This window comes from Heterocephalus glaber, unplaced genomic scaffold (genome assembly GCF_053883595.1).
Source record: "Heterocephalus glaber isolate CG9 unplaced genomic scaffold, H.glaber_assembly_v1.0 deba00001531, whole genome shotgun sequence".
NCBI lineage: Eukaryota > Metazoa > Chordata > Mammalia > Rodentia > Bathyergidae > Heterocephalus > Heterocephalus glaber.
The window spans coordinates 22,942,504-22,957,416 of NW_028258329.1; the positions used below are offsets into that span (position 1 = coordinate 22,942,504).

General features: G+C 49.1%; 1 protein-coding gene across 1 annotated transcript in view; it reads right to left on the reverse strand.

Moving 5' to 3' along the window:
* Abhd17c (abhydrolase domain containing 17C, depalmitoylase) overlaps nt 1-14,461 on the reverse strand; it is a 49,799-nt gene extending 35,338 nt beyond the window's left edge. The window contains exon 1 of the mRNA XM_004852890.4: nt 13,634-14,461. Within this exon, the coding sequence (XP_004852947.1) occupies nt 13,634-14,220 (587 nt within the window). The 5' untranslated portion in view covers nt 14,221-14,461. The remainder of the gene's footprint in view (nt 1-13,633) is intronic.
* Nucleotides 14,462-14,913: the final 452 nt, after the last annotated feature.

Consider the following 14,913-nt stretch of genomic DNA (forward strand, 5'->3'; position numbering starts at 1 on the left):
TCTACTCATCTACCTACCAATGCTAATCTACATATCTTTACAAGACTGACGTTGAAGAACGTGGCCAGGCCCCTAGTGCCTTCCCTCTAATACTGACCTGGCATTAAATCTGCTTGCTGCCTCCCTGGCCTCACAATCCACCCCCATGCCTGAGTGACACTGTTGGCACAGCACAGAGAGGGAGCCTGACTGCACCATTCCTCACCAGATCAAGCGCTGGCACACATGGCTGGAGAGCTTCAGGGAAACTAGACAACCACGTCCGTGCATCTCAAAGAGCATATGCTCTTGCTTTAACAAGAAAAACAGACCTCCACAAAGGAACAGACACGGTTGGGTGTGAGCGGTCCTGCAGATGCTACAGGAGCAGCAGAATGAATAACTTTAAAGATAGGTGCTAATATTATGGGGTTTATTTTCATATTTACTTTGCATATAATTTGAGATTTTCCATAACAAATGGTACTGGGGATTAAACCCAGGGCCTTCACACTGAGCTACATCCCCAGACCTTTTTTTATTTTTAAATTTTGAGCCATGATCTTGTGAAGTTGCTCAAGCTGGGCTTGAACTTTCAATCCTCCTGCCTCAGTCAATCTAGCTTGGATTACAGGAATGTGCTACCACACCTGGCTTTGTTTTGTTTTTAATAAACAATATAACAAAAGCAAAAAAGAAAAGTCTCAGAGATCCAAGGAGATGAAGCTGTAGACAAGCAGTGTACAGGGTTTTTTAAAAACCCTTTAAAAAATACTGCATTCTTGACACTGTTAGCTGTCAAGAAATATGTGTACATCCCTCAATAATAACTACAACTATCTTTTCCAGGTATTTTGAAAGCACACTAGAGCGAGTGCAGCCATGGGTGCTGTCCTGCCTCCTCATACACCTCACAGTGAGACAAGCACCCTCCTTTCAGCACTCTGTCCCCTGTCCTGGAATGTCCCACATGTGAGGCTTTTCCCAGGAAAGCAAGCTTGTCTTCCCTGGAGAAGGCAGGCATGGAAAGTCAGACGGCAGGGTGCTGCCAGGACCTCCATTTCCTGGTCCTCAGGGTGAGGCCAGGGCCTCTGTTCCCTGGTCCTAGGGCCCCCTAAGCTCTGCTGGGCTGGGTTACAATGTCACACCCAACCCCAGAGTGGGACCCGGGCAGGAAGCTAGGACTGCAAAAACAGCTACATGAGTGACTTCCATGGCCAGAATCTAGAAGAGCCAGAATCTTCAATGTGCAAAAGAAAGCGTTGTGAATACTAACATGCCCTTTAGTGTTTCTACCCAGCCCTGAACTAACAATGGCAGCTTTCTCTGCGTGGAGATGGTCCTGGGCTCTTGGCGAATCTGTCTCTGTCCTCAAGGTGGTGGCCTTCTTACCGGGCATTCAGGGCATTCAGACACTCGGAACTAACCAAGGGGCCAGGTGATGGGAGCTGGGACAGAGATGTAACCAGAGCTATGGGGGTGGAGACAGGGAAGTCTGCAGGGTTGGGAAGCTCAGCGCAGAGCACTGAATGAGCTGGAGGAATCCTGACCACAGGAGAAGGGCATGCCAGGCAAGGGCACAAAAGGGACAAGCTATTTTGTTTTCCTTCAGAAATATACAGGAAACAGTCCTCTTGTTCTAGGTAGCACTTTTCAGGAAAGAGTTGTGACAGAAGGGACAACCCTAAGGCATTTAGACTTTGCCTAGAACTATCTTCACAAAGAGAAGGTTGCAGTGAAGGTAAGAGGATAAAAAGAAAGGAAAGGATTTTAGAAGACCCAATACCTGCAAAAGTTTCCAAGACACTTTTGTCCTGATTTCAGTCCAGAGAAGGAATACAAGAAACAGACAGGCAGGGAGCATTATGCAAATTAAATCGGTAATCTTTAACCTCTACATCCCTAACCCTTCAAAAGTAATCATGGTTCTTTCACATTTCACGCAGTGAGAAACACTAGCGCGAACTGGGTCAGTGTGAGGGATTTTCCAAAATAATCTGGTGGAAGCCAGGAATCAGGCAGTGAGCAAGACAGCTCCAGCAGAACCTCAAGCCTGCAGGGTATTTCTGGGAATCCGTCCACCACTGTGTGGGGCACAACAGCAAGCTTGGCTCTCCTGGGTGCTCACAAGATCAGAGGGGAAAGCAGATCGCTCTCCAGGCACAGAGAGGGACCAAAGGGCCAAAGCCAGCAGGCGGATCCATAGCACCTGACACATGGCACTGTCTTCAAGGGAGACAAGGACAGCCAAGCAGACATTCCCACAAGCATCTGGCCTTGTCATGCTGGGGTCTGCAGAGGCACTGACCAAAGGTGCCATGGGACAAAGGAATGGAACAATACAGCTTGTACCTAGCAAGGATAGGGCAGAAGTCTGTCCCCAACAACATTGCCAAAAATCGCGCTCCTTTATAAAGGTAGACTGTTGGTTCCACCTTGAAAAATACATCTAAAACTTCAGCATCTCACCACTACTGCTCTATCTATCCCTCTGGTCTCAGCCACCATCGTCTCTCACTAAAATGCTGCCAGCAAACCCTACCTGGTCTTCTTTCTTCTTCTGGTGGCACACAAGACAATGGTCCTTCTGATACCAGTCAATCATGTCACTTGTCTACCCCAAGCCCCATTAGCTCCTGTTTTATGCTTTGCCATGGTCTGAGACCCTATGTGACCACCACTACCACCCTCTGTCCTCATCTGCTACCAATCCTCTTGGCCTCTGCATCTCACATGCTCTGCTCTGGCCCTGGCTTTGTCACACTCTCTGGGTCTGTCATCCCTCTCCATCACCAAGCCCTTGTCTACCAGGCCAGGCCGGCACACACTGACCCCACTTCAGGCAAGATGTCACTCTCTGGATGACACAAATCCTAACCACCCTCTTAAATTGCAACCCAAACATATGCTCTCCAGGGTTCTCAACACCCTGCCCTGCTGCATGTTTTTTTTTTATAGCATGTACCAAGTTCTAATAAACTACCTTCTAGATAATAATTCTTTATGATTACTGCTCGTCATCAGCACTTGTGAGTGGAAACTCCCAAACACAGCAGGGATTGTGTTTGTTTTGTGCTGGAAGAATGCTTGGGCCACGGGGCGGGGTACGTGATACCTTTGCTGTAAGCAGATCTAACAGGAAATGAGATGAATCAGAAAGGGGGATTTCAGAACTCAAAACCCTGGAAGCAGAGCATGCCAGGTGATAAAGCAGCAAGGTGTGCCCACAGGTACGGCCTGTGGGGTGGTGCAGAGTGCAGCAGGAGAATAATCAGCAAAGAGCCACCAGGCAGGCTGCTGAAGAGAGCTGAAAGAGCTCAGGATGACAGTAGGAGGTGCAGTGACAAAGGGAACAGAGGGGTCCACACATGGAAATCCTCACAGAGTGTGCAACCGTTGTATCCTGGAAGCCAAGGGCCACAAATAGCTTTCTCAAAATGGTCTGATAGATTTATAATATACTTACAAATGTACGGCTTTACTTCAAAATGAAGTCAGACAAGTCCTGTTACAAGGTAAACAGCAAGTTTCACAACGAGCTTTTGTGCTCCAGGCAAAGGGGATTACACCAAGCCAAAAAAAGGGGTGACAGACACCATGAGCCACACTGTGGGGGCCTTCACGTGCCTCTCAGCCCAGAATCTCTGTGTCCACCCCTTCACTCCAGGCTACTGGGTTAAGGTGGTTCCAGCTGCGGCAGCACCTTACCCAGCCTCACAGCCTTGGAAGACTGTGTCCAGCACTGGGTATAAACCCCCCACCCGTAACCCTCACACTAAAGTCTGAGAGCTCTGGTTAGTAACTCGTCTGTTTATTTACGGAACACAGGTCCAATGAGCACTCATCACACACCAGCTGTGCCGTTCAGGTGCCTCAGACAGCAGGGGGCAGGTTGTACAGATTTCAGCCCACCCCGCCAGGGACCGGATGCACCGTGTGGAAAAGGATGCCAGACAGGGGGAACCAGCGAATTCGTGATAACTAGGGACAAGTTATCCAGGGCCTAGATTAAGCAAAGAAGGGGATGGATAAGGAAAACTGACAGAAACTTGTGGCTGCTTAGATGCATGGACAAAGACAAGAAGGCAGCAAAGACCTCTCCAGTTTGAAGCCCAGATAGATGGAACAAGCGCTCCAAGGTCAGAACACAGAGTTGTGTTTACGTCTCAGACACAGGGAACCCAAGTTGTGGCCAGACAACTCAAGGGCACAAGCAGAGGGGGACAGAGCCCCCAACTGTGAGTTTCCACAGAGCCTCGAATGCAGACGAGCTCTCCGTGCACTGATGACAGTCCAAAGCATCCTGTCCCTCTCTTGTATGTTTATTTTTAATATACCCGGTTCCTAACCTAGCTTTCTAGGGCTTTAAGTTTTTCATAGGAAAAACTAATTTAATCCAATTAGCTATATGATTACATTTATTTTTTTAACTTGCTGATTTTACCCAGCCTCGTTAGATAATATAAAATATGCTTCGATCAATAAATATGTAAGTACTCCTTTCTCAACAAGTATAGTAAAACTGAAATAGTGCTTTTACAAAGTTATAAGGAAAACAGTGATAAACATCATGACAACCCAAAACAAAGAATGTGAGATAGACTTACTTATGAAAATATGGCAAAATCAAATTATTTTCATTAAAGCTGTACACAAAAATAATCTCTGGCTTCACAGACCTTTGCAGTCAATATAATTATCATTACAAAGATTTTCGTTATATCCCTGACAATCACTAAAGTCAGCTTTCAGTAACTTGGAATTCTCTTTCAATTACCAAAAGGCTCTAGCTAGAAGATTGTAAGTAAACATCTAGAAACTCGCTCCTTGTGGATGTATTCTGAATACAGGTTTTCTTTACACCGTCACCACCACCACCACCCCCAGCAACCACCCAGATTCACTGTAACCATTTAAAAATGTAAACTCTGAAGAAGTAAAAGAATAATCATTTGGGGCTCTTAAGTGTTGCATTCTCCTTTGAAAATTGAAGCAGTGTTCTGTGAGTGAGAAATCTCCGGGCTGGACTCTTCTCAGTGATTCAGCAAGTAACAGATACTCGAAACAGTGAGACTGAGTGTGAATGACCTAGGCTTCCTGGAAACAGAGGTTTCCAATTTCGCCATGGTGCCACAGTCCTTTGACACTCCATCGTGGATCAATACTGCAGCATTATCAATGAGCTCCATTACACAGACTCTTGAAAACTCATCAGGCTTCCTAGGTACAAGGCACTACGGGTGCGCTCATATTTTAAAAGGAAGTGTGTGATTCAGGTTTCTCTGCTAACTTCAGGGAAAGGGAAGGATAACTTTATCTAGCAAAGGTCAGCTCACAGGGTTTCACCTTCATGTCCCCATGATCCCTGACCTACTGAACCCTCTATTCCGCTCCACTCCTAGGAGCTGAGCCTGGATACACCAGAACAGAAGGAGCAAAAGCAGAATGGTCTGCAAAGGAATTGCAGGTGTTGGATTACAGGTAGGGTTTCCTCTTCTCTGAAGCTCTCCTTTGAGGATATAAACACTTTGGTAGATGAAGTGCTATCAGATTTAAAACACCAATCCGTACATCTCCAAAGCTCAGAAGCCACAAGCTACAAATCCAAAAGGCCTTTTTCCCCCGTGAATGAAACAGAAACACCTTCCTGTTCCTCTACCTCCACACCCACTGTGCGAGGCTTGACCAGGGAAGTTTTACTCACAAACAGGGGAAAGAGGCACTGTCCAGCCCTCCTTCTGACCTGAGGGTCTGGTTTTGAGCTCAACCTGTGCATCTGGTCATTACAGTGCTAACGATTTTAGAAATAATCCCGAAAAATAACGTCACATTCGTCATACTCTTAGTACTCAGAAAGCACTGTGTTCAGCAGCTGACAAAGATGGTTGCAAATATTAACATCATTATTTCTTTATTGTTACTAATATCTTAACTGAGGCTTGAAAGGTTAGGGCACTTTCCTGATGGTAGGCAATCACAAGCAACAGGCAGGACCTAAACCATAAATCAGGTCTTTCTGCCACTTAAACATGTGACTTATCACAGAGAGTCCAGAACAGAGGGGACATTCCTCCTGGTCACCCTTGAGACAACCTTGTCTGTGTTATGCTGACATAAGAGCCAACAGTGAGTTCTAGCTGTAAATGATCCAAAAGAAGAAATAAATCATGAAATCATTTCATGCTGGAGGAACTGTAACCACATCCCACAGAAGTCTGTGAACACCATGCACTTGGCCCTTGGCCTTCTACCCTGGGCTTGGCCTGCCTTCCCTCCCTATGGGCTGCTCAGAATCAAGTCCACACCACAGGCCACTTTCCCAAGGCCCACGGAGGAGGCTTTGTTTTCCCAGAGCCCTTCACTGAAGGCCCACAGTGGTGCCCACACAGCAGGCACTGACTGTGCGCTCTTCTGAGCTGGCTTGGGAACTAGCTATGGTCCATACTATTCAGGCTGAGGCTCTCCATCAGAGGGAACTCTGTGTCACACACAGACTGAGCAGGAAGCACTGTTGATGGACCGTGGTCCCCACCCCTCAGAGGAGCAGGACAGAATGGGTGGCACAGCAGGGATGGAGGAAAGGATCTGGACACGCTTACCTGCCACCTCCTGCCTTGACTGTCCCTCCTGTAGCCCCAGTGAAGGCCAGAGTTTCTTCAGACAGTCACTAACCCAGGGGAACAATAGGTTGAGCCAGGGATGTCACCAAGCACCAAGAGGGCCAGCTCCAGAGCAGCCAGGCAGAAGTGGTGCCATGGAAGACCATGGGGACAGGCAGCCTGAGCACAGATGGGCTGCAGAGGGAGGGTCCATGCCCAGCCTCGGAGCTCGTGGGTCTCCAACACAAACGTGGCTCTTTCTCTGCAACCACTTCCTGTCATCTGGTTTATTCTAGTGGGCTCCATCTGTATAAGTGAGTGAAACGACTCCAACATTCCCCTTTCTCCGACTCAACCAACAGTGATGGAGGCTGCTCTTTGTACGTTGGCTTTTGGATGTCTCTAGGATAGTACAGTTCTACTCTGGATAGACAACACACCAACACACACACACACACACACACAGACACACACACACACACGCACCACTTCTGAAACAACTCTTACCAGGGAAGTTGTAAAGTATAGCCAGGGCTGAGATCCAAAGTACCAGACTGAGTCAACCAAGCTTCCTGGTGTGGTCAAGAAAGCAATTTCAAAAGCAGGAGATGTGTCCCCTGGAAGTCACGTAGTTGGTCACATCTCACTGTTGTCTGCTTAATAACAACGGTGTATGAAGACCAGAAGTGTAATCATCCAGGCTCTGCACACTTGCTCACTCTGAAGCACATATTGGAATCTAACTCCCATCCCATCTGTGCCAGGAGATGAGGCTGGGATAGCTCCTCTGCAAGAGGGGTTTCATGTCTTGTCACCATCAGGCTCTCCATAAATATGAGTTTTCTCTCCCTCTCTCTCTCTCTCTCACTCTCTCTCCCTCCCTCCCTTCTTTCTTCTCTTCTGCCATCCTCTCTGGAGGATGCAGCATTCAAGGTGTTAACTTAGAAGCCATCACAGGGCCTCCCAAGACACTAAACTTTGATCTTGGACTTCCTAGACAACAGAACTGTGAGAAATAAGCTTCTGTTCTTTATAAACTACCCAGACTTGGGCATTCCATTATACCAGTACCAATGGACTAAGTGACACAGTAAATTAGTGGGATTGCTAGAGTTAGAACTAATTTCCCTAATCCAACCTGTCTGACTTTTGTAAATCATATCTACTAGACAAAATCAGAGAGCTTGTTATTTATATCACTCCTACAATAAACCATACTGTTATCCAAACAAAGATCTCTCAGTGTATCTGTTTTAGATTCTTGTACATCGGGCTCCTTAGAGTGTAACAGATTTACAGTTTCAACATGAACTCTGAAAAAGCCAGTAGAGAGAGTAAAGCTGCTACCAAAGCTGAACATCGAAATCCCTAAAGCCAGATTCTGAACTCTTAAATGGGATTATCGCTGCTGAACAAAGCCGAGAAGTTACTAAATCTGGAGAAGGCTGAGGAGCGGGAGAAGGTAGCGAGTGCCCCTAAAGGACAAGGCCACATGACCACAGGACCAGACGGTGTGAATGGCTCTTGCAGGGGGAAACAAGATGCTGCTTCTATCAACATGCAGTATCCAGCTACAGCCACAAGACTGAAGTCTTGCCAAGTACATGCCAAATAAAAACAAACATGCTCAGAAAAGAACATGCCCATTGACAAAGAAAATGAAATTGTCAGATCTTTTCTAACTGGTTTCCTGGAGAAAAGTAGGATCCCTCAAAACAAGCTCAAGTGGATAAATTTTGGTGGTGTGCGCACAGGAGCTGGTGCTAAGGAGAACAAACTGTGAGTGTGGGTGAGGCAAAAGCTTGTGGGCAAAGAGACAAGGGGGCAAAAGGGAAGAGCGCTGAACAAGTTCCCAAATACACCTGACCTCCAAATGTACCTTTACCAGCTCTGTTCTTTTGTTTGTTTGTTTTGGGTTTTGAGGCAGGGTCTCTCCCTTTGTAGTTCAGGCTGACCCTGAACTCACTACGTAGCCCAGGCTGGCCTCGAACTGGCAGCGATGCTCTTGCCTCAGCCTCCCAAGTGCTGGGATTACAAGCGTGAGCCACCATGCCCAGTCTGTTCTTAATAGTCACCACCTTTCTAATGGGGTGTTAGCATGGCCAGCTTGAATAGCAAGCTCTGATGGTCAGGCCTCCATCCACATCTGCAAGCTCTGCATCTGCAGATTCAACTAGCCAAGGACTCAAAATACTCAAAATAATAAAACTTATATCTGTACTAAACATTCACAACTGTTTTTGTTGCCATTACACCCTAAACAATATAGTATAGCAATTATTTATATAGCATTTACATTGCTCGAGGTATTACAAGCAACTCAGAAATGATATAAAGTTATGGGAGGGTGTGTGCAGGTTCTGTGCAAATATTATTCTTTTTTATTAGGGACCTGAGCATCTGGAGGTTTGGGTATCCACAGGGGATCTTCCCGTGAGTACTAAGGGATAGCCGTATTTCCTTTCTACAAATATCCCTGTGCCTTCGCCTGACCACAAGCAGTGCTCATAGCCTGTTCTGTTTTCCTTGTCTCCCGATCAGTCAAAGTCAGGCAGGAATCTGCAGCCTTCTTCCCCGAACAGCACTACTGTATCCCCTCTGAGAAAGCTCAGAACAACGATCTGTCACTAACCTCACTGTGGCCAGGAAAGCAAGTGTTCGGCTACTCCCAGGAGCGGGGGAGCCCCAGAGTGGTGACTATGAACAAGACCAGCAGAAGGTGCTTTCCAAGGACGGTGTCACCAGGGGTCTGCCACAACGGCAGCAGGAATCACATTCAAAATACATTCAAAATGCTTTTGAGATCCACTCCATCCCTTCCACAACCACAAGAAACACTGCAAGACTAACAACACTCAAAGAGAACCTGGCACAGTGTCTGGAACTAGCACTGCACTGACAAATGTGTATTTAATGGTTAATGATTTGTTGATCAAATAAGTGAAATATTAAGTGTTTTGTACTTCTTGCACCCAGGCACAAGTTTCTCATTTATCTTCCTCTCTCTGTATTTGCCTCCTTTGCCTATGTTACCAAAAGGCTCTATTCTCCAGTCTTTGTCATCTACATCAAATAGAAGCATGGATGATAACTTCTGTGGCCAGGAGAGGCGGCTCACACCGATATTTCCTCCTACTCAAGAGGCGGAGGCAGGAGGGTCCTGGGCAACTTAGCGAGGCCCCATCTCCAAATACAAAGGGCTAGGGATATATATATATGTGTATATATATATATATATATATATCTCAGTGGTACAGTGCTTGCCTAGCATGCATGAGGCCCTGAGTTCAATCCCCAGGGATGCACACACACAACTTCTGTGGTTGACATCAGTTAATGTCAATGATGTACTGAATCACAAGCGGCTTGCTATTTCTCCAGATTTGAATGCCTCAGCTAAGATGCTGAGTCTACTGGACACTCACTCTTCAGGTGGTCTGGGTCTCTACTTTCAGAACAGCTGGATTCACTCCCACTGGAACCACAGCCCATGCTCAGATCCAGGAGCTGCCCTGAAGGATGTGTGTCAAGGAGGCCAGGCCACTTACTCTCATCCTAACCTGCACACATTAGTCTCTTCACTTCCCCACTCAAGGAGGAAAAGGCTCCCAAAGGGCAGCCCTGAGCTTTATGGCATCCTTCCGAAAACACCTCCAAGGGACTCCGATTTACAGCACACTTGTAAAGTACACTAGGGTAATTCACAGGCAAAATGCACCTTGATCTAGTGTTAGCTGCTCCCTGACTGCTCCAAACCAACTTTCTTCTTCCACATAAGTCAACATTCTTCCTGCTCCTTCAAATCCTACCTCTCTACGCCCTTTTCAGCAATCTTTCAAGTCCTTAATCATCTACAGGATGGAGGTATATAGTTCAGGATTACAGCGCTAGCATGCAGAAGGCCGTGGGTTTGATCTCCAAAACTGCAAACAAGAACAACAAAATAACTATCGACTGTCCAAATAACAAGCTAGCTTTCTTGCCTCCTGAAATACTTTTTCTAGATTACTTGCACACCTTAATACTCTTCTTTCGAGGGGATTTGCTGCCTATTCCACATATGTGGGGCCTGCACACTACAGAGTGTTTTTTTCCAGTCCTGTTAGGCGCTGTGCAGCTCACAATAACATACACAGGAGCTGGCGCAGATAAGCAATGGATAAAAGGTGAGCAGAGGTACAAATGAAGGGCCAATTTTGCTCCTTTGTCCTGCAGACACTTCAGTGTCACAGGAATACCAAATAATGGATACAAAAGTGGGTCAAAGCTCAAGCCAATCCACCAGAATCCCTTTTTTTGGTCTATGGTTAAACTGGGGATATTAAACTCTATAGTTAAAAATGATACAACTCTTTGCAACTTAGGAAAAACTCAATGTTTCCTATTTATTGATGGGGCACCCATTATGTACAGCTAAACAAATTTTAATGAGTAACTTATTTAAAGGTACTTTATTAGTTGCTGGTTATAAAGAGGTGAGTCCTTGCCCTGAAGGAAACTTCACTTTAGTGGGGGACACAGATACTGCCACATTGCAGTAAGTGCACACAGAAGGGTGAATGCCAGGCACTCAGGTGGATGCCAAGGTGGGTCCTGATATAGTCGGAACCCGGGACTCAGCAGGATCCAGTGCCGCCCACACAGAGCGCCACATTCAAAAGACTGGGGGTAAGCTGAGGGAGGGTGAGCCACTGGCTCAGTGCACTGGGGGCTGCAGAGCAGTGACAGACACAGGTCAATGTCCTCCTGGGGGGCAGGGACAGAGATGGCACAGGGCAGGGCAAGCTCTCAAGTCAGTGTTCCCAGAAGCACGGGCAACCAGGAAGTCCAGAAAGAGGGCGGGCCCCCAGAAGACTTGGGGTTGGAGGGGCGGAGGTTCTGACCCAGCCACAGGAAAATGGGCTCACGGGGTGGATGCTGCTCCTGCCACGGCAATGACCAGAACAAAGCTGTAAAGGAACAGAGAATGGGTACGTCCCAGGCATGGGGACAGCACACAGAGGATGCCAAAGACTGAAGGAGCTAAGCCTTCAGGATGAGGTAACACCACATCAGTGAAACAATACAGACACATGCATGGACCTTTTGAGAAATCCCACATGTACGACTACATTGTGCAGAGAAGGAGTTCAAAACCAGGAGTCCGGAGACCTACTGGCCGTCCCTGCGAGACTATCATTCTGTCAAGGGAGGTGGATGGACAAGACCAGACCCGTATCCATGCACAAGCTGGGAAACATGTTTAACATTCATGACTGACATTACTCTTATTTTTTTAAAGTGAAATAAAACAGAACACATTTTGCTGTGTGAAGTGACCGTTGAAGAAAATACAGTTTTGTGAAACACGTGTTTCACACAGATGGACACAGATGAGTTATGCGAGTGTTTGATCAAGATGTAAAATGAGTTTTGTACTCAGGGGGTGGACACAGTCAAAAGAGTTTGAAAAACATAGGACAAGATTTGTGAAGTTTCTTCAAATTCTAAGGGTCTTACTTAGCCACTAAATTCTAACCTATTTTAGATATGACTGTGATGTAACATGAAAGGTTAAGCAAAATTTAGAAATAGCATCGGATAGTTAAAAATTCACCACTACCCAAAATAGTGCCTCTCAGTTCACCCAAATATCATAAAAGTCCACAAGAAACAACTACGCCTCACATACACACGTACACAACCGCATATTCCAGGCAAATGGTCAGCCTTGTGAAAAGCATTCCTGGCCACACAGACACGCACACACAGGAGAATGTTTATATATATATATATATCACCCAGAAAATTTTACATAAAACATCAAAGAATTTTATGTTTCCCTTTAGAAAGTTCTTACATCAAGCTTATTTTTAATACCTATACCAATGGCAAACCTAATAATCTACTGATTGTGTGTGGCACATATTTTCGAAATGTTTTCCTGAACAGGTGACTACTTGTGGGTTGTGACTCAGGACCCGAATATGATACATTCTCATCTGCGTGGGTTCCAAATGAGGGCAGGTCTGCAGAAATTCAGAACAGGAACAAGCAACATACACTGAATACTAAGTGCTTCCCTGCTGGCCGGACCATGTCCCCAGCAGGCCAAGGGTAACTTACGACACTGGAATGGGCACAAACAGAAACAAGACCACTAATGTGCCCGCATGAGTTGAACAGAGCTGCAGGTAAAGGCTACATGAAGGTCTAGTGATGACGAAAGCTACTGTGCTCCTTGTGGGGATTCTGAAGAAATCCATCTACTCCTACACCTGACCTCAGGTATTTCCACACCACTGCTCTGAAACAGGTGAGAAAGGTCAGGCACCCAAACAAAAGCACAAGCAGGCCCCTGCCCTGCCCACACTGCAGACTTTTTGTTCAAGTTCAGAATAAAACTTCAGTTTTTTGTTCGCTTGTTTTATCAGGCCTACTATATCCCCTAAACAGGGCCTCCAGCCTACGCCTGGTGTGTAAAAGTGCCTTACCAAACACTTCTCAGTCCTTCCTGAAGGCTAATTCAAGGTCAAGAGAGTCCTCAGCCCCTGGAAGATCACACATGCTGGGTTATTCCCAGGCCCTGCGGAGGTGCCAGGCCACCGGCTAACTTCCTGCCCACTATGCCAGGAGGCAAACCCCACCCTACCCTCCAGCTGCCTCCCGGGCTGCCCAGACACTGCCCGGGGGCACCTTGCAGCCAGAAAGTCGGGTAGAGGTCATCCTGCCTCCCCCCCCCCCCGATTTTACAGGGCAGAAAATAGGTCCAGGGACGCCTGTGTCGTGCCCAAGGTCACTTCTGCCCGAGGATCGCCAGCCTCTGGTGGCCAGTTCAACAAGTTAAGCACGATCCAAGTTATAGTTAAGCACCCCACGCAGACACCTGGTGTGACCAGAGCCACAAAGACCAAGCTGGAGGCCATGGCCCTCCAGGCTGGCCTCCGCAGGACCCGGGGACTGCGTGGCTTTGGAGAAGGTGGCAGCCGTCCCGGTAGGGCTGGCGACCTGACACGCGTCCCTGCCCGCCGGGGCCTCCGGGCGCCCCTGCCCCGACCCCTCCCCCGCCCACTCACCGCGTGCGCAGCGCCTGCCAGGCGGCGTCGATGTCGGCGTACAGATTCTTCTCCGAGGGCCGCCCGGAGCTGACGCCGTAGCCAGAGTAGTCGTAGGAGAACACATTGCAGTTGATGCGCGAGCCCAGGCCGATATAGAAGCTGCACATCTGGCCCAGGTCCACAGCGTTGCCGTGCGAGAAGAGCAGCGTGTAGCGGCCGGCGGGCGCGCAGCGCACGAACATGCAGCCCAGCCGGTTGTCGCGCGCCGTGCGCGAGAAAAAGACCTCGACCGCGTCCAGCTCGCGCTGCGAATACTGCCAGTCGGCGCGCTCGCTCAGCCGCAGGCTGCACGCGCCCGGGCCCGGGGCCTCGGCGGGGGGCGCCGGCTGGGCCGCACTCGCGCCGGCGCCCGGGGCCGGCTCGGGGTTCGGGCCCGGGTCCGGGTCCGGGGCGCGGCGCTGCTCGGGAGCCAGCACGGTGTAGGTGGGCTCGGGCGGCAGGAAGGCCAGCTTGGCGGCGATGCGGCTGGGGCAGGGCGGGCAGCAGAAGAGCCAGCAGAGCTCGCCCAGCGAGAAGCCGTTCATCCTGGGACCGGGCTCGGGCATCGGGGCGGCGGGCCCACCAGGGGCTGGGGCGCGCGGGGAGCTGAGGACCGAGGGCAGGAGGGCGGAAGAGGAGGGCGGCGGAGAGCGAGCAGGAGGACGGCGGCGAGGGCGGGGCGGGAGGCAGGCCGGGCGTTCCGATCCTTGGCGCTCAGCGGCGGCCCCGCGGCCCGGGCGAGGCGCGGACAGCCCGGGCCCGCGCGCCGCACACAAAGCCCTCGGCGGCCATGGCCCGTGCGCGCCCCCGCCGACTTCCGGGCGGTCGCGGGAATGCGCGCGGGCCCGGGCCCCTCCCCATCGGGTGTGGGTGCGCGCCTCCCGGCCTGGCGCAAACCCCGCGGGACCCGCAGGGACGCAGGTGCCCTGAGAGGGAGCCGCCCCCTCGCTCCCTGCTCTTCGGATTCGCTGCCCCAAACCAAGTTGCAGTCCTGGAGGAAGGTTCCTGGGATTATGCAGAAAAAGGAATTCATGGGTGGAAGAGAATTGGGACAAACTCGGGACGATCGGGACTTGGTGTCCAATGTTTTCCGAGTCTCATTATTGCACAGTCTCAGTACCCTAAGGGGAGCTCAGGGGGTGGGGGTCGTAAGGTCTGTCACCTGCGGGTGGCAATGCTGTCGCCTACCTATGGCATGATTTCAGTGTGCCCTTGTATCTATAAAAGTCAGCGGTTGTAAGGGCCGCCCTGCACTGAGT